General features: G+C 43.5%; 1 protein-coding gene across 5 annotated transcripts; it reads right to left on the reverse strand.

Annotated features, from left to right (window-relative positions):
- Nucleotides 1–4,253: 4,253 nt before the first annotated feature.
- On the reverse strand, nt 4,254–14,993 carry CCDC32 (coiled-coil domain containing 32). 5 transcript variants are annotated; one of them, XM_077880639.1, is made up of 4 exons: nt 14,844–14,993; nt 12,768–13,018; nt 8,032–8,188; nt 4,254–5,257 (listed from the first exon to the last, which is right to left on the reverse strand). In XM_077880639.1, the coding sequence occupies exons 2-4, from the start codon at nt 13,009–13,011 to the stop codon at nt 5,119–5,121; spliced, it is 540 nt and encodes a 179-aa protein (XP_077736765.1). In that variant the 5' UTR covers nt 13,012–13,018; nt 14,844–14,993; the 3' UTR covers nt 4,254–5,118. The 5 variants fall into 5 exon arrangements, with proteins under 5 accessions (XP_077736765.1, XP_077736764.1, XP_077736762.1 ...); XM_077880638.1 differs by having other exon boundaries at nt 12,768–13,023; nt 14,869–14,983; XM_077880636.1 differs by having other exon boundaries at nt 12,768–13,023; nt 14,844–14,976.
- Nucleotides 14,994–19,570: the final 4,577 nt, after the last annotated feature.

Here is a 19,570-nt window from a genome sequence, read left to right on the forward strand (position 1 = left end):
CTCATGAATAAATAAATAAAATCTTTAAAAAAATGAAGAGGTTTTATTTCATTGCCTCGTGACCTCAGCTTCCTGAGAACTCAAGAAAAGCTATGGTTTTGTAGATTATCTGGCTATTTCTCATTGCTAGGGTGGGAGTGACATTTTCTTGCAGCATATTCCATATCCTAAGTGGAAACAGAAGTCCTCAAGTCACTGTCATCTCTTCCTTAGACAATTGCAACCACCTCACAGCTGGTCCCTGCATCCAATTTTGCTCCTCTCCATACAGCATTCAGTATAAGTATTAAAATTCTGTAACCATTAGAAACTAGAAGGGACTGAAAAATAAAATACTTGAAATTAGCTACATAAAACCTGAAACCCAGGTCATGGCGTGCCAGTTATTTATTGTTGAGTAACAAACGAGTCCAAAACTCAGTGGCTTAAGCCATGACATTTATTTTGTTCATAAAATCTGCAGGGCTTTGCAGGGACAGCTTGTCTCTGTTCCACTTGGTGTCAGCTGGGGTGGCTTGAAGGCTGGGGCCTGAAATCATTCAAATCTCTTCTATGTCTTATGCCTGGGGTGTGAAGACTCACACAGCTGGGGGCTAAGCTGCTGGGAGCACCTGTTTCCCATGGTGCTTCTATAGTATGATGGCTTCAGGGTAGCCAGACATACTACATGTTGGCTTACAATAACCAAGGAACATGTTGGAGTGGGGGAGGGGGAGGGTGGGATGTTTTTATACCCTAGCTTCAGAAGTCACATTATTTGTCCTGTACTCTATTAGCAAGGCAATTACATAGGTCTACCCAGGTTCAAGGGGAGGGAGTACTGACCTAACATCCCAATAGAGGAGTGGCCCCATCATACTGTAAGATGAAAGAGGGGGTGTGATGTATTGATATGTCCATCTTTGCAAGCTACCAAACATAATTCTACTTATTCTGTAACAGTGAAACAATAACTTCAAAGAAATTAGGCTAGAAAATATAAATAAGGGAAAACCACAAACCACCTAATTGCATAATTCGTACAGAACTATCCTTGCCAAGTGTGAATTTGTGCTTCCCTAATCAATTTAATCATGTGTTACCCATGGCAGCCCTAACCATCTTTCTAGATGCAACTCTGATCCTGTCACTGCCCCTCTTAAAATGACCCATTAGTGGAGCCCCTGGGTGGCTCAGTGAGTTAAGTGTCCCACTCCTTTTTTTTTTTTTTTTTAATTTTTATTTATTTATGATAGTCACACACAGAGAGAGAGAGAGAGAGAGAGGCAGGGCAGAGGGAGAAGCAGGCTCCATGCACTGGGAGCCCGACGTGGGATTCGATCCCGGGTCTCCAGGATCGCGCCCTGGGCCAAAGGCAGGCGCTAAACCGCTGCGCCACCCAGGGATCCCAAGTGTCCCACTCTTGATTTCCACTCAGGTTGTGATTTTAGGGTCATGGAATCGAGCCCCATGTTGGGCTCTGAGCTTGGTGTGGAGTCTGCCTGTCTCTCTCCCTCTGCTTCCCCTAATCCCTTAAATAAATAAATAAATAAATAAATAACATCTTTAAAAACAGATGACCCATTAGCTCCCTCTTGACCCTAAAATAAAATCCAACCTCCTTAACATGGCTTACAAAGCCCTTTATACCTGACCTTGGTTTATTCATTTTCAACCTCACCCTTTGATGCTTCCTCCTCTGTTCTTTATGCTCCAACTACACTGAACTACTTTCCTGTCTCCAAACTTTCTTTTGCGTTTAGGCCTGTGTATGTGCTGTTTTCCTCTTCTGGGACTTTGCTATGCCCCCATGTTTTTCTCCCTCTATTCTCAGTCTGACTGCTACTCATTTTTCCTGGATCCAGCTTCCCTAACAGAACCTTTCTCCTACCTCCCACCCTGACTGGCCTAGGGCTCTCATAGCTCCTCCCCATATGCTGTAAAGCACCCTTTGTAATGCCTTGACTCTGCAGCACTAGGGATTACAGCACTAATTAGCTAGGCCCTATCTCTCCCTCCATCAGTCCATGTGGGAAGATGTGGTTTTGCTTTATTCACCACCATGCACCATGCAGGGGCTCAATAAATATTGGCAAGGTGAATGAATCTGTGCCTTAAACAACCCATTTCTGGGTTCAAGTAAACAGCTCTCCCGCAAATCTAAGATTGCTATGGCAGCGTCCTGTCTTGAATCTTGTAACTCAAGTACGGCCAAAGCTGGTTGGGCTGGTTTGGAATGTTCAGGAAAATAGTCTTTCTTCATGTGCCTGGAGCTTGTCTCAACCTTGGGGAGTCACCCCAAGGCAGGGCCAGGGAGTGGCTCCAGGGTGGTTTCCCTCTTCCAGCAATAGTCCTGGTGGGTAGGCCTGCCTGGGAGGGATACATCTCAGCAACAGCTGGTGGGATGTTTGTTTACTTTCTGTGCCTACATCCAGAGCCTATTTCTGGAACAGGTACTGGACACAAGCCTGTGCCATTCCAGCATTGATCTTACCAAGCCCTGGGTGATGAGCACCATGTGCCAGGAGAGAACAGTGGTGGTCACAGTCACTTCACTTATCTCCCTGGCTCTAACCCAACCTTCTTTGGGTATGCCAAATCATTTCTGCTTTGCCCTATTGGTAATTGTCCTTACTTGGCTCTAAGGGTTAGCATTAAATATTGCTCCATTTGCTCTTTCTGTTTCACTTGGGGTAACAAAAAGTGCCCTCTCAACTCACATTTTACTGATTTGAGGAAGTGCTAACTGGAGTTCCTTGGGAATTTCCAGGGTCAAAGGAAATAAATCAGCATTTCTGGCCAATACAATTTTTCCTCTGGTTAGTCGAATTTCTAAAAGGGAACTGGAACACAAAGAGGTCATTTGATTTATTTGTGATCACACAATAAGCCACAAGATAGATAAAGATAGCACCCAACACTCTTAGATTCAAATATAGTACCATTTCAATAGCTAAGTTCAGTCTATATTAATAAGTTAGCTTTGGGAGCTAATATCAAATTTGTTTTTGGTAAATGGTGCTTCACCTTTTTTTAAGAGCCATCACTGGGGCACCTAGGTGGCTCAGTTCGTTAAGCATCCAACTCTTTATTTCAGCTCAGGTCTTGATCTCAGGGCCATGAGTTCAAGCCCCATGCTGGGCATGGAGCCTACTCAAAAAAAAAAAAAAAAAAAAAAAAGGGGGCCATCACTTAGGTTGTCATCTCTAAACCAATTCAGGAATCAAAATTGCAACTCACTGGACTCACTTCTTGCAATCTGCCTCTATTAAAGAGTTACGTGAGCAGGCAGCCGAAAATCCAGGATCTTTGTCCCATACTTTACCCAGGTTTTCACATGAGGCTAAAAGCCTTCCAGTCCAAAAGTTCCTTTTTGGTTCCGCTAACTCAATTTGCCACCTCCTCACACTAAAATTTCTGTTTCTTAGGTAGAAAATGGAAGGTAGGGAATAGGCAAAGCTAGAATCTTGCCTGAATTACAATCACTTTTCTGGTATGGATACATTCTCTGTCGGATGATCAGCTGCTCTTTAGGAGAGTGTTTGGGACCTTACTGCTTTATTTCTTAAGTTGTTGTTACTGAGAATCATTTTTGTTTATCATGCAGCAAGAAGAAAACTCAGTCTTAAAAAAAAAAAAAAAAAAAAAAACAACTATCCATCCACCTGAAAGCCATCAGAGGACCTTGTAGGAAGAGTGTGGTCTAGCACCTGAACCTAGGCAGGGATGGCAACTAGCAAGCTCAGTCCAGGCCCAGATGATTGTCAGTGTCTGGCTTCCTCAAAGTGTTTAGGGAACACAGAGGGTCACTCTCTGTCAAAGCTACCTTACTGTTAAAAAGCAGGAGGAATAAAGCTAACACCATTAATCAATTTTAAAAAAGGAAAGTATGTCTGGAAATTATCTCCCTGCCAACTCCCCTTTGTATAATTTAGCAAGTATATAGAATTATCTGGTTGATTCCTATCCTTTCAGACAAGGCAAATACTTGATTTAGATAGGAGCACATGTTCTCTGCAGATTTTTATGGTCACCCTGCTCATCATTAGGGATTTGAAACCTATTACCCAGCAAGAAGCTCCATAGAGCCACAGCCACAGAATCCTACCCTAAGAGCACTGAGGCCTGGCTTGTCACAGCGTGCATGTTAAAAATAGAAGGCTGGCAAAGGTATCAGCTCTCCTACATTGTCACGCACATGTCTTTACCTCTATAGTGCCTGGGAGCATCTCTCTGAGGGGGAAAGCAGGCCAAGAGCACAACACGCACTGCTATTATGATGAGACAAGTTTTATATGAACAACATTTACTGAACAAGAACATGATAAAGGAGGGAAGCACAGGCTCCGCCAGGAAAGCTGCCACAAGCAAGCTTGGAACTATTCAGGAGTGGTGTCAAATAGCAACACTGTATTTACAAGTCTAATTTGAAGCCTGGCTCTTTTTAAGTGCAAGAGGAAGTTAGGGGAGAAGCCATGCATGAAGCCAAAAATATATATATATACACAAACACCCAAGTTTTCATACTTTTGTCCATTTTCTCCATGAGGAACAAATCAGACAAAGGAAAAGTGCAGCCTCTTTCCCTAAAGGCCCTATATTTATTACAAACTTAGAGAAGCCCCACATGGGGTGTGGATCCAAGGAGGCAGATTTGATTCTCTTTTCCTTGGCCCCACTCACCCCTGACAATTAACCAAGGGAATGCAGGGAACACAGGCAGGAACATCCAGAAGAGGCAAGAAAAAATATGGCTCACTTAGCTTATATATTATACACAAGGGTACCCACAGTTTCTGCAAATACTTTTGTACTTGCTGCTTCACAAGATTCTTTGCGGACTTCTCACCTGCAGCAACAGAGCTCAGGCAAGCTGTGAGATGCAGAGGAAAGCAGTATCTTGATCCAGCATGCACTGGGTCAGTCACTTTATCCACAACAGTCACACATGCCAGCCCCAAGCAAGTCCTCAGGGGGCCCACAGCTGTTTGCTTTGTTGAGTGGGAGGGTGGGCTTCCCCTCCTCCCTAGATTTCTCCTTGTTGCTCTGACGAGCTCTCCGCTGTTCCCTCTGGACCCAAGACAGCTGCTCAGCGTGTGTGTGTCTGTGTGTGTGTGTGTGTGTGTGTGTGTGTGTAATTTATTGTTCCGTTGCCGCTGGCTTGTCCCCGGCTGCTGGCTTTTCAACCTGGGATTCTGGAGGAATCAGATACTGGACCTCCTCTGTACTGATGGCTACTTTATCTGGCTGGAGCCACCTCTTGAAATGTTCCAAGGTGCTAGGAGAGAGCAGGAGGAAAGGGTGGCTGCATCAGACCCGGCTGATTAATTACTTAATGATTATCTCAGTTACTCAAATGCTGCCTTCCCGCCCACCACCAGTTTCTTCCTACAATTGTTTTTCACTGCTAACGGGGGAGAATGACGATACTCCTCGGACAGCTGTGCATCCTGGCAGCTCAGCAGCATAATTTACCCCCTAGTGGGCACTCTGGCTATAAGCAGCACCAGGCCCCCTTCAAATGCACAGCCTCTGAAGGCTTGGTGAGAATAACTGAAGAGCTTATGCCTCAGTTCTGTCTTTTTTTTCCCCTCAAAACTAGAGAGGAAATTGTCCGAGGGAGGAAACATTCAAATATATAGCAAATTATTATTATTATTATTTATTTTTAATATAGCAAATTATTAGTGAGCATCTTGAAATCTCCTATACCTGAGGCAATCTGAGACTAGATTATACTTACAACACTTAGTTACACTAAGCATCATTTTTTGGGGGGTTTTTTGTTTGATTACTTCATCCTATAGCAAGTCTCCCAAGATGGAAACATCTGCACAGCAATTTCTCCCACAAAGAAATAGTCACTATGCCAGAGGGCTCTTTTTTGGTTTGGATCTGTGTGGTGGGGGAAAGTGCCCCCTCCTATCTTCCTTAAGTACCCAAGACCTACCACTCTAAAGCTTATGAGATGTTCATAGTAAACTATAAATGACAACAAGTAATGTAAACCTTACTCTGTGCTTTTCAATAGCCCAAAGTCTTAAACCGTAGTCGTCACCAGCAGATTTTAGACACCCAAAACTGGGGGAATTGTGTTGTAGACAGTAGGATTTCTCAGCCCATTACTCCTCTGCCAAAAGCATGCCAGGAGGAGGGTCACCCACCTGGCCTTCACATACATGAAGAATCACACAATTCCACTATAAAATGGCTTCTGTTTAAAACAAACTTTGGAATCTGCAAATAAATGCATATCTACTGTTTCTGGTGTACTTGTAATGATGCTTATAGAAGCGTTCCCACAGATGGCAGCTCAGGGGAACAAGTGTGCACAGCTCAGAGGCCTAAGGTACTCCAGGTGCATTTCATCTTCATCTAGCACACTTTTCATATAATTGTTTCAGCTTGCTTCTATAGAAAAGGAAACCTCACATCATTTTAGGTATTGATAAACACACAGAAACATTAACTCGTGCCTTGGTGCTGATCTGGTTTCAAAAGAAAAAGAATTCCTACTTGAGAATTATGCAGGACAAAATGTTGTCTTTTCTTCACAGTATTGGAAAGGAGGCAAACATTCAACAGGAGAGAGAAGAGAATACCAAATTACTGGTGGGTTGGGAAGGTGGGCATCTTCAAGTCTTTTGTGTTTGGGGTGATTTAAGGTTCAACTGGGCTGCGTCTTTAGAGACAGAAAAGAGAAAACAGTGTATTATTTGCTGAGGCCTCAGAGGGTAGGCAGTTAGCCTGCCCTTAGATGCCACACCGATTTCTGAAGAATCTAGGGGACATGCTGATGCAATATTTAAGCTAATGTAAGTGAAAATGCTTTGCAAATTAAGAAGTAAAATGTAACTATTAAGCTTTATTCACCTACTGTCCCTGATTTCAGCAGCCATATCTTTATTTTACATCATGGGACTCCTAAAATCAATGTTAATGATATGTTGCAAACTTAGGTGATGTTTCCCTAAGACCTTTAGTTAGAATTCAGGCTTTTACTTCCCTCACTAATGTTTTTATTTTGAATGATTTCTTACTGAACTTTAAAATTCCCTTAGGACTAATATGAATGGCTAACAGTTACATAGTACTTACCAGGTGCCAGGTCTGTTCTAAGCTCTTCACACACAGTAACTTATTTAACCCTCACAACAACCCAAAGAGGGAAGAGCTCCTATTCCTGCTTTACAGAGGAGGGAACTGAAGCACACCCAGGTTACTTCCTCAAGAACAACCAGTAAGCGGCAGAGTCACTTTCCCAGGTGTCAAGCACCATCCCGCTCTTTGTGGCAGAAGGCCCTCTCCCCCTCTCCTCTCCTCTTCCTCTCTGTATCCATCCCACCTACACATACGGTTCGAGTCCTGCCTTCTTTGACACAAACACCAGAGCCCACAGAGAGTTCAATGGTCCCTCAACTCCCAAAGCATGTTTTATCACTTCCACTCACTCAGATTTTTTCTTATACTGCTTTCTTTTGTTAGGTGTGTCCTTATATATATTTGTCATCTTTCCTCAGATAGTTGTGGGGACAAAAAAAAGGGCGGGGAAGGGGCCTAAAACTTCCTTACATCTTCCCAGCACCCCAGCCTCATTATATCATGGGCAGGGTCTTCACACAGTAGATGCTTAAGAAATTCATTCATTTAGTCTATACAGATTTGAATACCTACAGTATGGCAGAAATTCTGTAAGGCACTGGCGAGTCACAGGTAAGACACACTTCTAGTTGCTGATTGGCTACTACTTTCCCAAACACACTGTATACTTAGAAATGAAGACAGTGCTTTCTCCTCAGTTCTGTTCAATCTGTGATCAAGATATTGATCGAGTATTTGCTTTTTTTTTTTTTGAGTATTTGCTTTTTTGCAAAAATAATAATTATCAAAATCTGCTACTGCACCAAGATGAAGTAGAGCAACCTTATTAAAAACGATTATTTTGAGCTCAGATAAGCTGATGTTAATATTGACCAATTTCTGGACTCAAATGTCACTCTCCCCGAATTCCTTTGAGAAAGAGAAGTGCTGTCTGGATTGAGAACCAATTACCTCTCATCAGAATCAAGTCCATCCACAAAGAACTCTGATGCTAACTTCTCCTGGAGGAACCGATCCCAGCATTCCTTCTTGGCTTGGGCCAAGGTTCGAAGCATGTCCTTGGAAGTCACTTCCTGATTTAAACCTTTGATTCTTCTCAGTTTCTTCTCTAAAGAGAAGAGAAGAAGCTTAACAAGGAAAGTGAGTATGATATGAAACTAAATCTAAAATGCAAGATGACAACTTAAAAATTCTCTCACTGATGAGTACATCCACACTCCCTGCAAAAGAGCTCATTTTTTTTATTTAAGGACAGGTAGAGGGAACATACATTTTTCTTTTACCTTCCCCAGTCTTAACTCTGTATTGTATCAAATACATGTTTAACCCCAGAAAGGGGAAAAGCCATAGGCTCTCATAAATAAATCAATGGCACATTTTCTTTGAAATCGCAGAAGCCAGCAGGTATCTCTCAAAGGCATAACTTGTTTTCCCTGGCTTGACACACGTGTCACCTCTTTGAAAATAGTCTCTCTGAGGAGTAAATGGTTTTTCTTTTTGTTACAGTGACATGAAGTAGTTTCCAAATCTCATGAGAAAGAATTAGAGAAAATGATGAAAGATCTAATGGTTCATTAGACATTAAAATTGGCTTAATGAAAAAAATAAAAATAAAAAAAAAAATAATAAAATTGGCTTAATGAGAACTCAATAATAAGAGACCTTTAAGATCTCTATGTGTAATTAAATTCTTTTTATTTTTTAAGATTTTATTTATTTATTCATGATAGAGAGAGAGGCAGAGACACAGGCGGAGGGAGAAGCAGGCTCCATGCCAGGAGCCCGACGTGGGACTCGATCCCGGGACCTCTGGATCATGCCCTGAGCCAAAGGCAGGCGCTAAACTGCTGAGCCACCCAGGGATCCCCTAAATTCTTGATTAAAGAAAAGCAATCTCCCAACATTTTTTAAAGTTACTCAACTTGTGGCCTGGATGTTGGAACCTAATAAAAACCAACATCTTGGGACGTCTGGGTGGCTCAGCAGTTGAGCATCTGCCTTTGGCTCAGGGCGTGATCCCACGGTCCTGGGATCGAGTCCTATATCGGGTTCCCTGCATGGAGCCTGCTTCTCCCTCTGCGTATGTCTCTGCCTCTCTATCTCTCTCCATGTCGCTCATGAATAAATAAATAAAATCTTTGGGACGCCTGAGTGGCTCAGCGGTTGAGCGTCTGCCTTTGGAAGCTCGGGGTGTGATCCTGGGATCTGAGGTCGAGTCCCATGTCGGGCTCCCTGAGAGGGGCCTCTTTCTCCCTCTGCCTGTGTCTCTGCCTCTCTTTCTCTCTCTCTCTCTCTCATGAATAAATAAATCTTTTAAAAAAACTTTAAAAAACAAACATCTTCTAATCCCAGTGAGAATGGTGCACATGGCTTACTGATGATAGATGTTTAATTACTCTTCTTTACATTTAAGTGTAAGTGTGGAACAACTGAAGAAGAGAAGGAAGGGTATCACCATTTGCCTTCTGCTTTAATGTAGCCTTGTCTTCAATGATAGTAAATGGGTAAAGAATGGCCTTTTGGAGAGGGGTGAATATCAAGCCCAGACCCAATTGAAACTTTATGATTTGCAATCCTGCTTTCATTTCTAAAGAAGCCACATCAGCTTGTACTCATATATCAAAATAACTACTACCTTTTGTTGCTGCAAGTTATCATCAGTTCACCCATGCAAAAAGCCTGTAGTTGATAAGTGTTAAATATTTGAGGAGTTTTTACCTCCTTGAGGATATGAAGAGAATTATGTGGATTCATATTGTGCTGGCTAAGTTTTTAATTGTTGCTTGTAGTGGATACTTTTTTTTAAAAGATTATTTATTAAGGCAGCCCCGGTGGCATAGCGGTTTGGCACCGCCTGCAGCCTGGGGTGTGATCCTGGAGACCCGGGATCAAGTCCCACATCGGGCTCCCTGCATGGAGCCTCCTTCTCCCTCTGTCTGTGTCTTTGCCTCTCTCTCTATGTGTCTATGAATAAATAAATAAAATATTTTTTAAAAAACCTTAAAAAAAAACTTTAAAAAAATTATTTATTAGAGAGCATGTGTGTGCATTTGGGGGGGGGGGTTGAAGGAAAGAGAGAGAGAACCTGAAGCAGACTCCCCCACCAAATGCAGAGCCCAACCAGGGGCTCAGTCTTATGACCTTGCGATCACGACCTGAGCCAAAATCAAGAGTTAGATGCTCAACCAATTAAGCCACCCCTTTTTGATACAGGTCTATCTGGCAATAAAAACAATCTTTACACTGGCCTTGGTTCTAAAGGTGGAAGGCACTCTTTTGGGCTGGAAAAAGTCTTCCTTTTTCTGTGTGCTCAGTACTTAACTGGGTGTGATCTAAGTTGGGCAGGCAGAAACAGGCAACAGAAAATTTGCATACTCCAGGGACACCTGCGTGGCTCAGTGGTTGAGCATCTGCCTTTGGCTTGGGTAGTGATCCCGGGGTCCTGGGATCGGTCCGAGTTGGGCTCCCCACGGAGAGCCTGTCTCCCTCTCTGCCTGTGTCTCTGCCTCTCTCTATGTCTCTCATGAATAAATCTTTAAAAAAAAAGAAAAAGAAAATTTGCATACTCCAAATCTGCCTGCCATTGCCTCCCAGGCTCTGCCACAGCCACAGAAATGGCTCTTATTCGGGATCCCTGGGTGGCGCAGCGGTTTGGCGCTTGCCTTTGGCCCAGGGCGCGATCCTAGAGACCCGGGATCGAATCCCACATCGGGCTCCCGGTGCATGGAGCCTGCTTCTCCCTCTGCCTATGTCTCTGCCCTTCTCTCTCTCTCTCTCTCTCTCTGTGTGTGACCATCATAAATAAATAAAAATTAAAAAAAAAAGAAATGGCTCTTATTCATTCCTTAGAAATGAAATTTTAAGCATAATTTTTTTTAATTTTAAAGATTTTAAGTAATCTCTATACTTAGCATAGGATTCAAGCTTGCAACCCCGAGATCAAGAATTGCATGCTCTGACTGAGCCAGCCAGGTGCCCCTTAAACATCTTCTTAGCTGATTTTAGAAAAGATCAGTGGAGTTTTAACTTTCCGAACCAATCTTCACCAATCAAATCACCACCAAATCCATTAAAGTTTCTAACAACCTCTGGGCACAGGGTACCCAACAAGCGTAGGATCTGGTTCTCCAGTTTTCTCAGATTGTTGTTGTGTCTTCTTCTTATCATCATTAAGCAGATGTTCTGACTGCCACAGAACTGAATTGTCAACCTCCTTGGCCATGGCTGCAAGTATTACTATCCTAACTTTGGGGGCTTCTTGACAAATTTCACATTACACCTGTAAGTTTCTTGTTACCCATCATTCCACTTGTGTTTTTCTCATATCTTTTTCCTCCAGTATATCATTAACAAAATTCCCTTTGTTCTTCCAAGGTATTAGTTAGCGATCATGAAAACTCTATTCTATTCTTTTCTTCCTCAAATAATTATTCCCAGGTTTTGTTTTATGACACATAGATGGGTCTCATGGATGTTTAGTAAAAGGATACCACAATTCTAAAGCAATCACTGCCCTAGACTGATATTTTTCTTTCCCTTTGCATGGGACAATCTGAATCTTTTTCCTGTATTTGGAGTCTCTCTAAATACTGACACTTAAGGGCACAGGACAGATGTTTTGAGGAAATATTTTAAAAGTTAAATGACTAAAAAAAAATTAAATGACTAGGGATCCCTGGGTGGCGCAGCGGAATGACTAACGAGGTAGAATGAATTTTATGTCAACATGCTCCCATTCTGGGACACCTGGGTGGCTCAGCGGTTGAGCATCTGCCTCTGGCTCAGAGTGTGATCCTGGGGTCCTGGGATCGAGTCCCACATTGGGCTCCCTACTAGGAGTCTGCTTCTCCCTCTACCTATGTCTCTGCCTCTCTGTGTCTCTCATGAATAAATAAATAATCTTAAAAAAAAAGTTCCTAGTCCAACAATCAATCTATTTAATATAAGTTTTTTAGTACAGTAGTTTTTCAATACAAAGGTTTTATCAGAATTCCATGTGCAGCTCGGGGGCCATGACCTTTTCTTTCAGATGACATAATGTCTGACACTTTGGGGTTCTCTGAATATATGCGCTATCAATAGTAGGCAGGAGGCTTCTACAGAATGCCAAGAAATGAAGCAGAATTCAGATGAAACAGTAAAGGCAGGAGGTAACAAAGACAGTTTTAAGGAAAATACAAGGAAAAGGGTGCTCCTGGGGCACCTGGCTAGCTCAGTCAGTAGACCATGCAACTCTTGATCTCGGGGTTGTGAGTTCAAGCCCCACGATGGGTGTAGAGATTACAAAGTAAAATCCTGGGATGCCTGGGTGGCTCAGCGGTTGAGCGTCTGCCTTTGGCTCAGGGCATGATCCTGGAGTCCCAGGATCGAGTCCCACATTGGGCTCCCTGCATGGTGCCTGCTTCTCCCTCTGCCTGTGTCTCTGCCTCTCTCTGTGTGTCTCTCATGAATAAATAAATAAAATCTTAAAAAAAAAATAAAGTAAAATCTTAAAGAAAAAGAAAAGGGTGCTCCTTCCCAACAATCAACCTGAAATACCCACCTAGTAGATCCAACAATAAATATGGTGAAGACAAAAAAAACAGTAATAATTAAGAATAGAAACCAGCTGATGTAACAGAACTTCAACATGTTTCCTTAAAGCCACCAACTTCTGATTCAATAAAAAGAAAAGCCATATAACTTACCTAGAGATGCTAAATACACTTCTGAATCCTGCAAGGGAGCCCAAGGCTTTGTAGCTGGCTGAACAGCAAAATCTGGGGCTTCCCTGTGGCCTGTACCCGCAGGGTATGAATCCATAAAGGAGTCTGAGAAGGCATTATTGGCACCATCTTCTTGGTCAGGTTTTGGTAAACAGGAGCAGATTTCAGCCCAAAGATCAGGGCCAGATCTTGTGGTTGTAGAGTCAATGCTCTCAAACATTTTCATTTGGAATCTGAGCTGAAAAACAGAAATGTAAGGACTGGCTTTAAGGATATAGTATTAGTATACAGTACTCAGATATTTGTTTACCCAATGAAGGAAGGTAACAGGCTTTCAAGAAGTTTCTCTAAATTTAAAATGTCTTTTATTAGAGTCCTGTGTTACAGATATAAAGATTATAAAAGCATAGTTGTATTCCTCTTCTGGCTCTGCACTCAAATTGTTTTCATAATAAAGTTCTTTTAAAAATGAAATATCTACAAGCAAGACACAAAACGACAAATATCGAATGATTCCACTTATATGAAGTACCTACTGCAGTCAAATTCATAGAGTCGGAAACTAGAACGGTTGTTGCCAGGGGTTTGGCAGAGGAGAGAATGGGAGTTATCGTTTAATGAGTACGGAGTTTCAGTTTGGGAAGTTCTAGAGATGGATGATCCTGATGGTCTCACAACCATATGAGTGTCACTGAACTGCACATTTAAAACTGGTTAAGGGCAGCCCGGGGGTGGGGGGGGTGGGGGGTGGGGGTGGGGCGCAGCGGTTTAGCGCCGCCTTCAGCCCAGGGCGTGATCCTGGAGACCTGGGATTGAGTCCCACGTCAGGCTCCCCGCATGGAGCCTGCTTCTCCCTCTGCCTGTGTCTCTGCCTCTCTCTCTCTCTCCTCTCTGTGTTTCTCATGAATAAATAAAATCTTAAAAAAAATAAAACTGGTTAAATGGCCAATCTTAAGTATGTTTTAACATACACAATTTTTAAGACATTTCCAATGGAGACAACAATTCTGCACTTTTCTCCAAAGATCTCCAAAATGCAACGATTCTGTCCAAGCCAATTAAAATCTGTCTTCAATAAGACATAGACTTAAAGGCCTTGCAGAGTTCCAAATACAGGAGGATAATAAAACTGCTTCTTGGTGAAAACTGTGAGAAAGTAATGTCATATGTAAAGCCCATGTGCTCATTACATGTAGAAGCTGGGCTTTATACCTTATTCTTATTTTATAAATTCTTTTTTTTTTTTAAGATTTTCTTTACTCATGAGAGACACAGAGAAAGAGGCAGAGACATAGGCAGAGGGAGAAGCAGGCTCCTGGTGGGGAGTCTGATGCGGGACTCGATCCCAAGACCCCTGGATGACAACCGAGTGGACGGCAGATGCTCAACCACTGTGCCACCCAGGCGTCCCTATTTTATAAGTTCTTATTTTAAGAGTTAGAAACACCGAAAGAGATATTTCCATCAGTTTACAGATGAAGGAACTGAGGATCAGAAGGGTAACAAGTCAAGGGTACTTGGCTGATATATGGTGATTCCTTAACTGGAAACCAGACCTGAGCCACTCCAAAATGCAAGTTCTTATTCAATACTACACTGCCTGAGGCTTTCATATACTCTTACAGGATGGGTTGACACCTTCTTTCAGGAGAGACCTTTGAGATTATGAAGGCTGCCTGGGGTAAGGTCTGAATAATTCTAGGAGCGAGAGCCCAGACAGCGCAAGGGCCCAGAAGTAAAAAGGGACAGATATGTCACAGTGGCCCTGAATGAATTGATGCCAGGATCCACAACGACCCTCCAGCCCCTTTCCGAAGTCGTTTGAACCCCCCCAAAGCACAACTTTGCTCGCCCGAAGCCCCGGGCCTCCCCCGCTTCTCCCTAGGAAGTCCAAAGAACGCAGGGAACCCCGGTGTCCAGACCCGGGCCTCAGTCACTCTGGCCTCAAGGACTGGCTGGACGGGATGAGTGAGGCCCCGAGGCCCCTCTGTGGTATCCCGGGATGGAACCCGGGCCGGGGATCTAAGTCGTTGGGCAGCCCTGCCCCTCCTCACCTACCGCAACCGCCTGTCCAGCTGCTCACCAGCGCTCGGCTCAGTTCCGTCGCTGAAGGCTGGGAAGCTGGAGGGGCGGAGTCTCCGAGTGACGGATCCCGGAGTCCTCCAACCACCGCCCAACCTGGCGATGTTCTGTGCGTGGATTGGTTGACAGGAGCCCGGCCCGGTAAGGAAGTGAGGAGCTGAGTGAGCGAGAGAGGTAGGCGGGACTTGTCGCGGGGGTGGGCGCGGGGGGGGGGGGGGAGACAGTGGAGTCACGTGCCCTGGGCCCCCTCCTTCCCTGGGACAGGTGGATTCCACTAGCGCCTGAGCAGTCTTGGCGCGAGGACAGCGTCCTCCGCCCCTCACCTTCTCCGAGAGGGAAGCCCAGTTGCTAAGGCCTTTGAATTTTCTTTTTTCCCTGAGAAAATTCACCTGCTTGACTATCCCCTAGGTTGGTGTTTTGTCTGAAAATTTCACCCCTTTGCTACCCAAATTAGAGCACTCCGGCGGCTCAGATGGAGGAGACTACTCTTGCTACTCTTACCGGAGACCCAGGTTCCATTAGCCAAGTCATGAGCTTTCTCTTAGTCAATAAGCAAGAGCCCCTCCTGCTGTGTTCTAGGCGTTGTGTTAAGCAGGAATTCAAGACAGGTAAGAGTTGGTATGGGTCCCAGAGCTCTTTACAGCTAAACGGAGGGTGCGCCATAGGGCAGACAATTTTACAATAATAGCAAAGAGTTATAGAAGATATGACAAGTGTGGCCAGTGCACATAAAGGAGAGGGTGGAAAGGAAGTGTGTCAGACTTTTTTTTTTTTTTTTTAAGGAAATTACTTTTGGGGCGCCTCGGTGATCCTGTCAGTTAAGGGTATAACTCTTGATCTCAGCTCAGATCTTGATCTCAGGGTTGTGAGTTTGAGCCCTGCTTTGGGCTGCACACTGCACATGGAGCCCACTTAAAAAAAAATATGGTTACTTTTGATATCTTTCGGGGCTTGTGGTATCTCTATGATGCAATCCTTCCTCCCCCACACTCCACCCCCAATTTCCAGGGGCGGTTACTCTCTCCCAAAGAAACATGTAACTAAAGACATTAGCCAACCATCAGTAGACATAACTTGACTGAGGCTGTAGCCGTTGGATGTGTCCAAAGCCAATAACCGTGGCTCTGATGGTATTAACTACCACTGTGTAAAAGCGAACTATGAGGAACTCCACTGTTCATATTTATAACCGTCCTTAACCATCCTTAGAGAGCATATGCAAGCAGAAGGAAGTGGAAAGCAAGAAGATTAGAAAGCAAAGGAGCAAATAACAGCCACGATTTTTTCAGTGCTTATTCATAGAGAATAAGTAGGGGGCTGGAGGTCAAGTCTACAGTTCTGCCACCAGAACTAGAGACATGAATCTTGCAGCATCTGATTCATAGAAAAGGTCATTGTCATAGGGTTAAGGGTGGTGCTTCATCAAGCTACTTCATGACCTTTCAATTCACTTACACCCTTTTCTCTCATCTGCTCCCCAAAGAAAGTCTTGATTTCAAATGTGGCCTCTCAAATATCTTGAACAAGGATGAGGGTTCTTTAACAGTAGGTACAAGTATTTGCTGATATAAAATGGAATAAATTTTCTGACTTCAAGTTACAGTTGTAAATTATCAAATTGCACTCTTACAGATTTACCAATGTCCTCTGAGTTTAATTAGTGTGTGTGCTGAATAAATTGAAACCAGATCCTGGGATGCCTGAGTGGCTCAGTGGTTGAGCATCTACGCCTTTGGCTCAGGGCCTGATCCCAGGATCCAAGATCAAGTCCCCTATCAGGCTCCCTGCATGGGGCCTGCTCCTCCCTCTGCCTGTGTCTCTGCCTCTGTGTGTCTCTCATGAATAAATAAATAAAATCTTAAAAAATAAAAAAAAGAGAAAAAGAAAAACCAGATGCTGGACTTGCAAAGCTATGGTGATCTACTCTCCAAGGATTGTTCATATAGGGAAGCCACATGAGGGCAGCAGTATCCATCTATTTCAAACTCTGCTTTAATCACAGTGTAACCTAGCACAAACATGTTTTTTATTTGTATGCTTGACCAGAATAGGCCTTCATTAAGGCTCTCTGCCTCTCTCTCTCTGTGTGTGTCTCTCAGAGACACAGGCAGAGGGAGAAGCGGGCTCCATGCAGGGAGCCCCATGTGGGACTCGATCCCCTGTCTCTAGGATCACAGCCTGGGCTGAAGGTGGTGCTAAACTGCTGAGCCACCCAGGCTGCCCAAATAAATAAAATCTTAAAAAAAAAAAAAAAAAAAAAAAAAGATCAGGAACCATGTCTTTCTTACCTCTTTGTCTCCAGAGCCAAATGATGTCTGGCAAATGTTCAAAATTCATTTGGTATGTGAATGTTTGAATTAGAACTCTCATGGTCAAACCACACTGAATGGGAACTAGAACTTGCGATTCCCTCCTCAGTTCCTTCATGTTGCAACAAAGGTGATCTTTTGCAAGTGGAGATCAGATCACACACACACACACACACACACACACACACAAAGTCTGATGATTTCCCATTCTTCTTACAATAAAGACTTAAATCCTTATCACAAGAAATTAGTTGGAGTTCTAAGTTCAAACAATAGAATTCATATAACCAGTTTAAGCAGTAAAAGAAATTGATGAAAGCCACTCTGTCCAATAGAACTTTCTGTGGTGATAGAAATTTTCTGTACCTGAGCGTCCAATAAGGAGCCACTAATTTCATGTGGCTGTTGAGCACTTGAAATGCAGTTTGGTGCAACTGAAGAACTACTTTTAATTTTTCTTTAATTTTTGTTTTTAAAGATTTTATTTATTTATTCATGAGAAACACAGAGAGGGGAGAGAGAGAGGCAGAGACACAGGCAGAGGGAGAAGCAGGCTCCATGCAGGGAACCCGATGTGGGACTTGATCCCGGGTCTCCAGGATCACGCCCTGGGCTGAAGACAGTGCTAAACCGCCGAGCCACCTGGGCTGCCCTAATTTTTCTTTAATTTTACTTAATTTATTTTAAACAGCCACATGTGACAAATGGTTACTCTATTGTACAGCACAGGATTAAAGGATATTAAGTAGTTAACAGAATCTTAAGATGGGCCAGAGTCTGGGTCTATATAGCCAGGAATGGTATCTAAACCTCACGGAGGGACTGCTCAGGACTGCTGAGCCACCCAGGCTCATACCCCAATGCCTTTTTTTTAAAGATTATATTTATTTATTCATGAGAGATACAGAGGGAGAGAGAGGCAGAGACACAGGCAGAGGGAGAAACAGGCTCCATGCAAGGAGCTTGACATGAAACTCGATCCCAGGTCTCCAGGATCACATCCTGGGCTGAAGGCGGCGCTAACCTGCTGAGCCACTGGGGCTGCCCTACCCCAATGCCTTTAAACATAGATACTGCAGCTGGCATTGCTGACTGGCCACTAGACACAAGAATTGCCCCTCCTGTTAGCCCTCCAAATCAGATGTTTCCAATGCTGTGTTGTCACACATGGGTTCTACATTGTACCTGCTTCCTCTGCTGTGTGCCTCTGAACTGAAGGCCCTGATTGATCAATGGAGCCCAAGTGATGAATGCCCAAGCTGCCACGGAATCTGGGAAGGCCAGTTTCTGGTTTCAACGTCTTATAATGTGGGAAATTCCTCACACAAAAGAAGAGTGTTGAGAAGATGCTGGATATTCAAAAAAGTACAACTGTCTACATGGTCTATACCAGTGCTTCTCAAATGTTAATATGCAGACATATCATCTTGGGATATTGTTTAAAAACAGATTCTCATTCGGTAGGTCAAGAGGGAAGAAGGCAGAAGATTCTAGTTCCAAGAAGTTGCCAGGTGTTTTCCATGTTGCTAATCCAGAAACTGCATTTTGAGTAGCAAAGCTTTATACAATCCCACAAGGACTTCCTCTCTAGAACATTCTGTTAAATCATTCCTTGTCTGTGCTTCAGACACATTAGGAAAACATTCTTTTAAAATTTATCCTTTGTCAGGACACCTGGGTGACTCAGCCATTGAGCATCTGTCTTAGACTCAGGGTGTGATCCCAGGTCCGGGTCTGGGTCTGGGAATGAGTCCTGCATCGGGCTCCCTGCAGGGAACCTGCTTCTCCCTCTGCCTATGTCTTTCCCTCTTTATGTGTCTCTCATGAATAAATAAACAAAATCATAAAATAAAGTTCATATTTTGTCATGTGTCTGGTTCTGAGGCCTTATCTTCTCTTGATTTGGCTCTGTTTCTGAGCCTGTTCTCCAGCTTTCTTATGTATTCTATGAAGCATTGATATCCTTTCAATAATTGCCTCTCCGATGAAGTTAATCAGAGTTGGTTTTGTATTTTGCATTTAAGAGATCTGACAAATACATCTTCTGGTCTACTTCCCTTTTTAAGGGGACAGGAGCATAAGGAAGGCAAATGGGAGCTTTCTAATCCTCAGGAATGATAGGTGTGAAGACATTGTTTCTGGGGTATGTGTGTATGTTTAGATACAAATATAACAGCTTCATTGAGTTATAAGTTACAGACTATGATATTGCCCCTTTAGGGATGCCTGGGTGGCTCAGTGATTTCAGTGTCTGCCTTTGGCCCAGGTGTGATCCTGGAGTCCCAGGGTTCAAGTCCTACATCTGGCTCCCTGCAGGCATGGAGCCTGTTTCTCCTTCTGCCTGTGTCTCTGCCTCTCTCTGTCTCTCAAGAGTAAACAAAATCTTAAAAATAA

Source organism: Canis aureus, chromosome 32, assembly GCF_053574225.1.
Source record: "Canis aureus isolate CA01 chromosome 32, VMU_Caureus_v.1.0, whole genome shotgun sequence".
NCBI classification, from domain to species: Eukaryota; Metazoa; Chordata; class Mammalia; order Carnivora; family Canidae; genus Canis; species Canis aureus.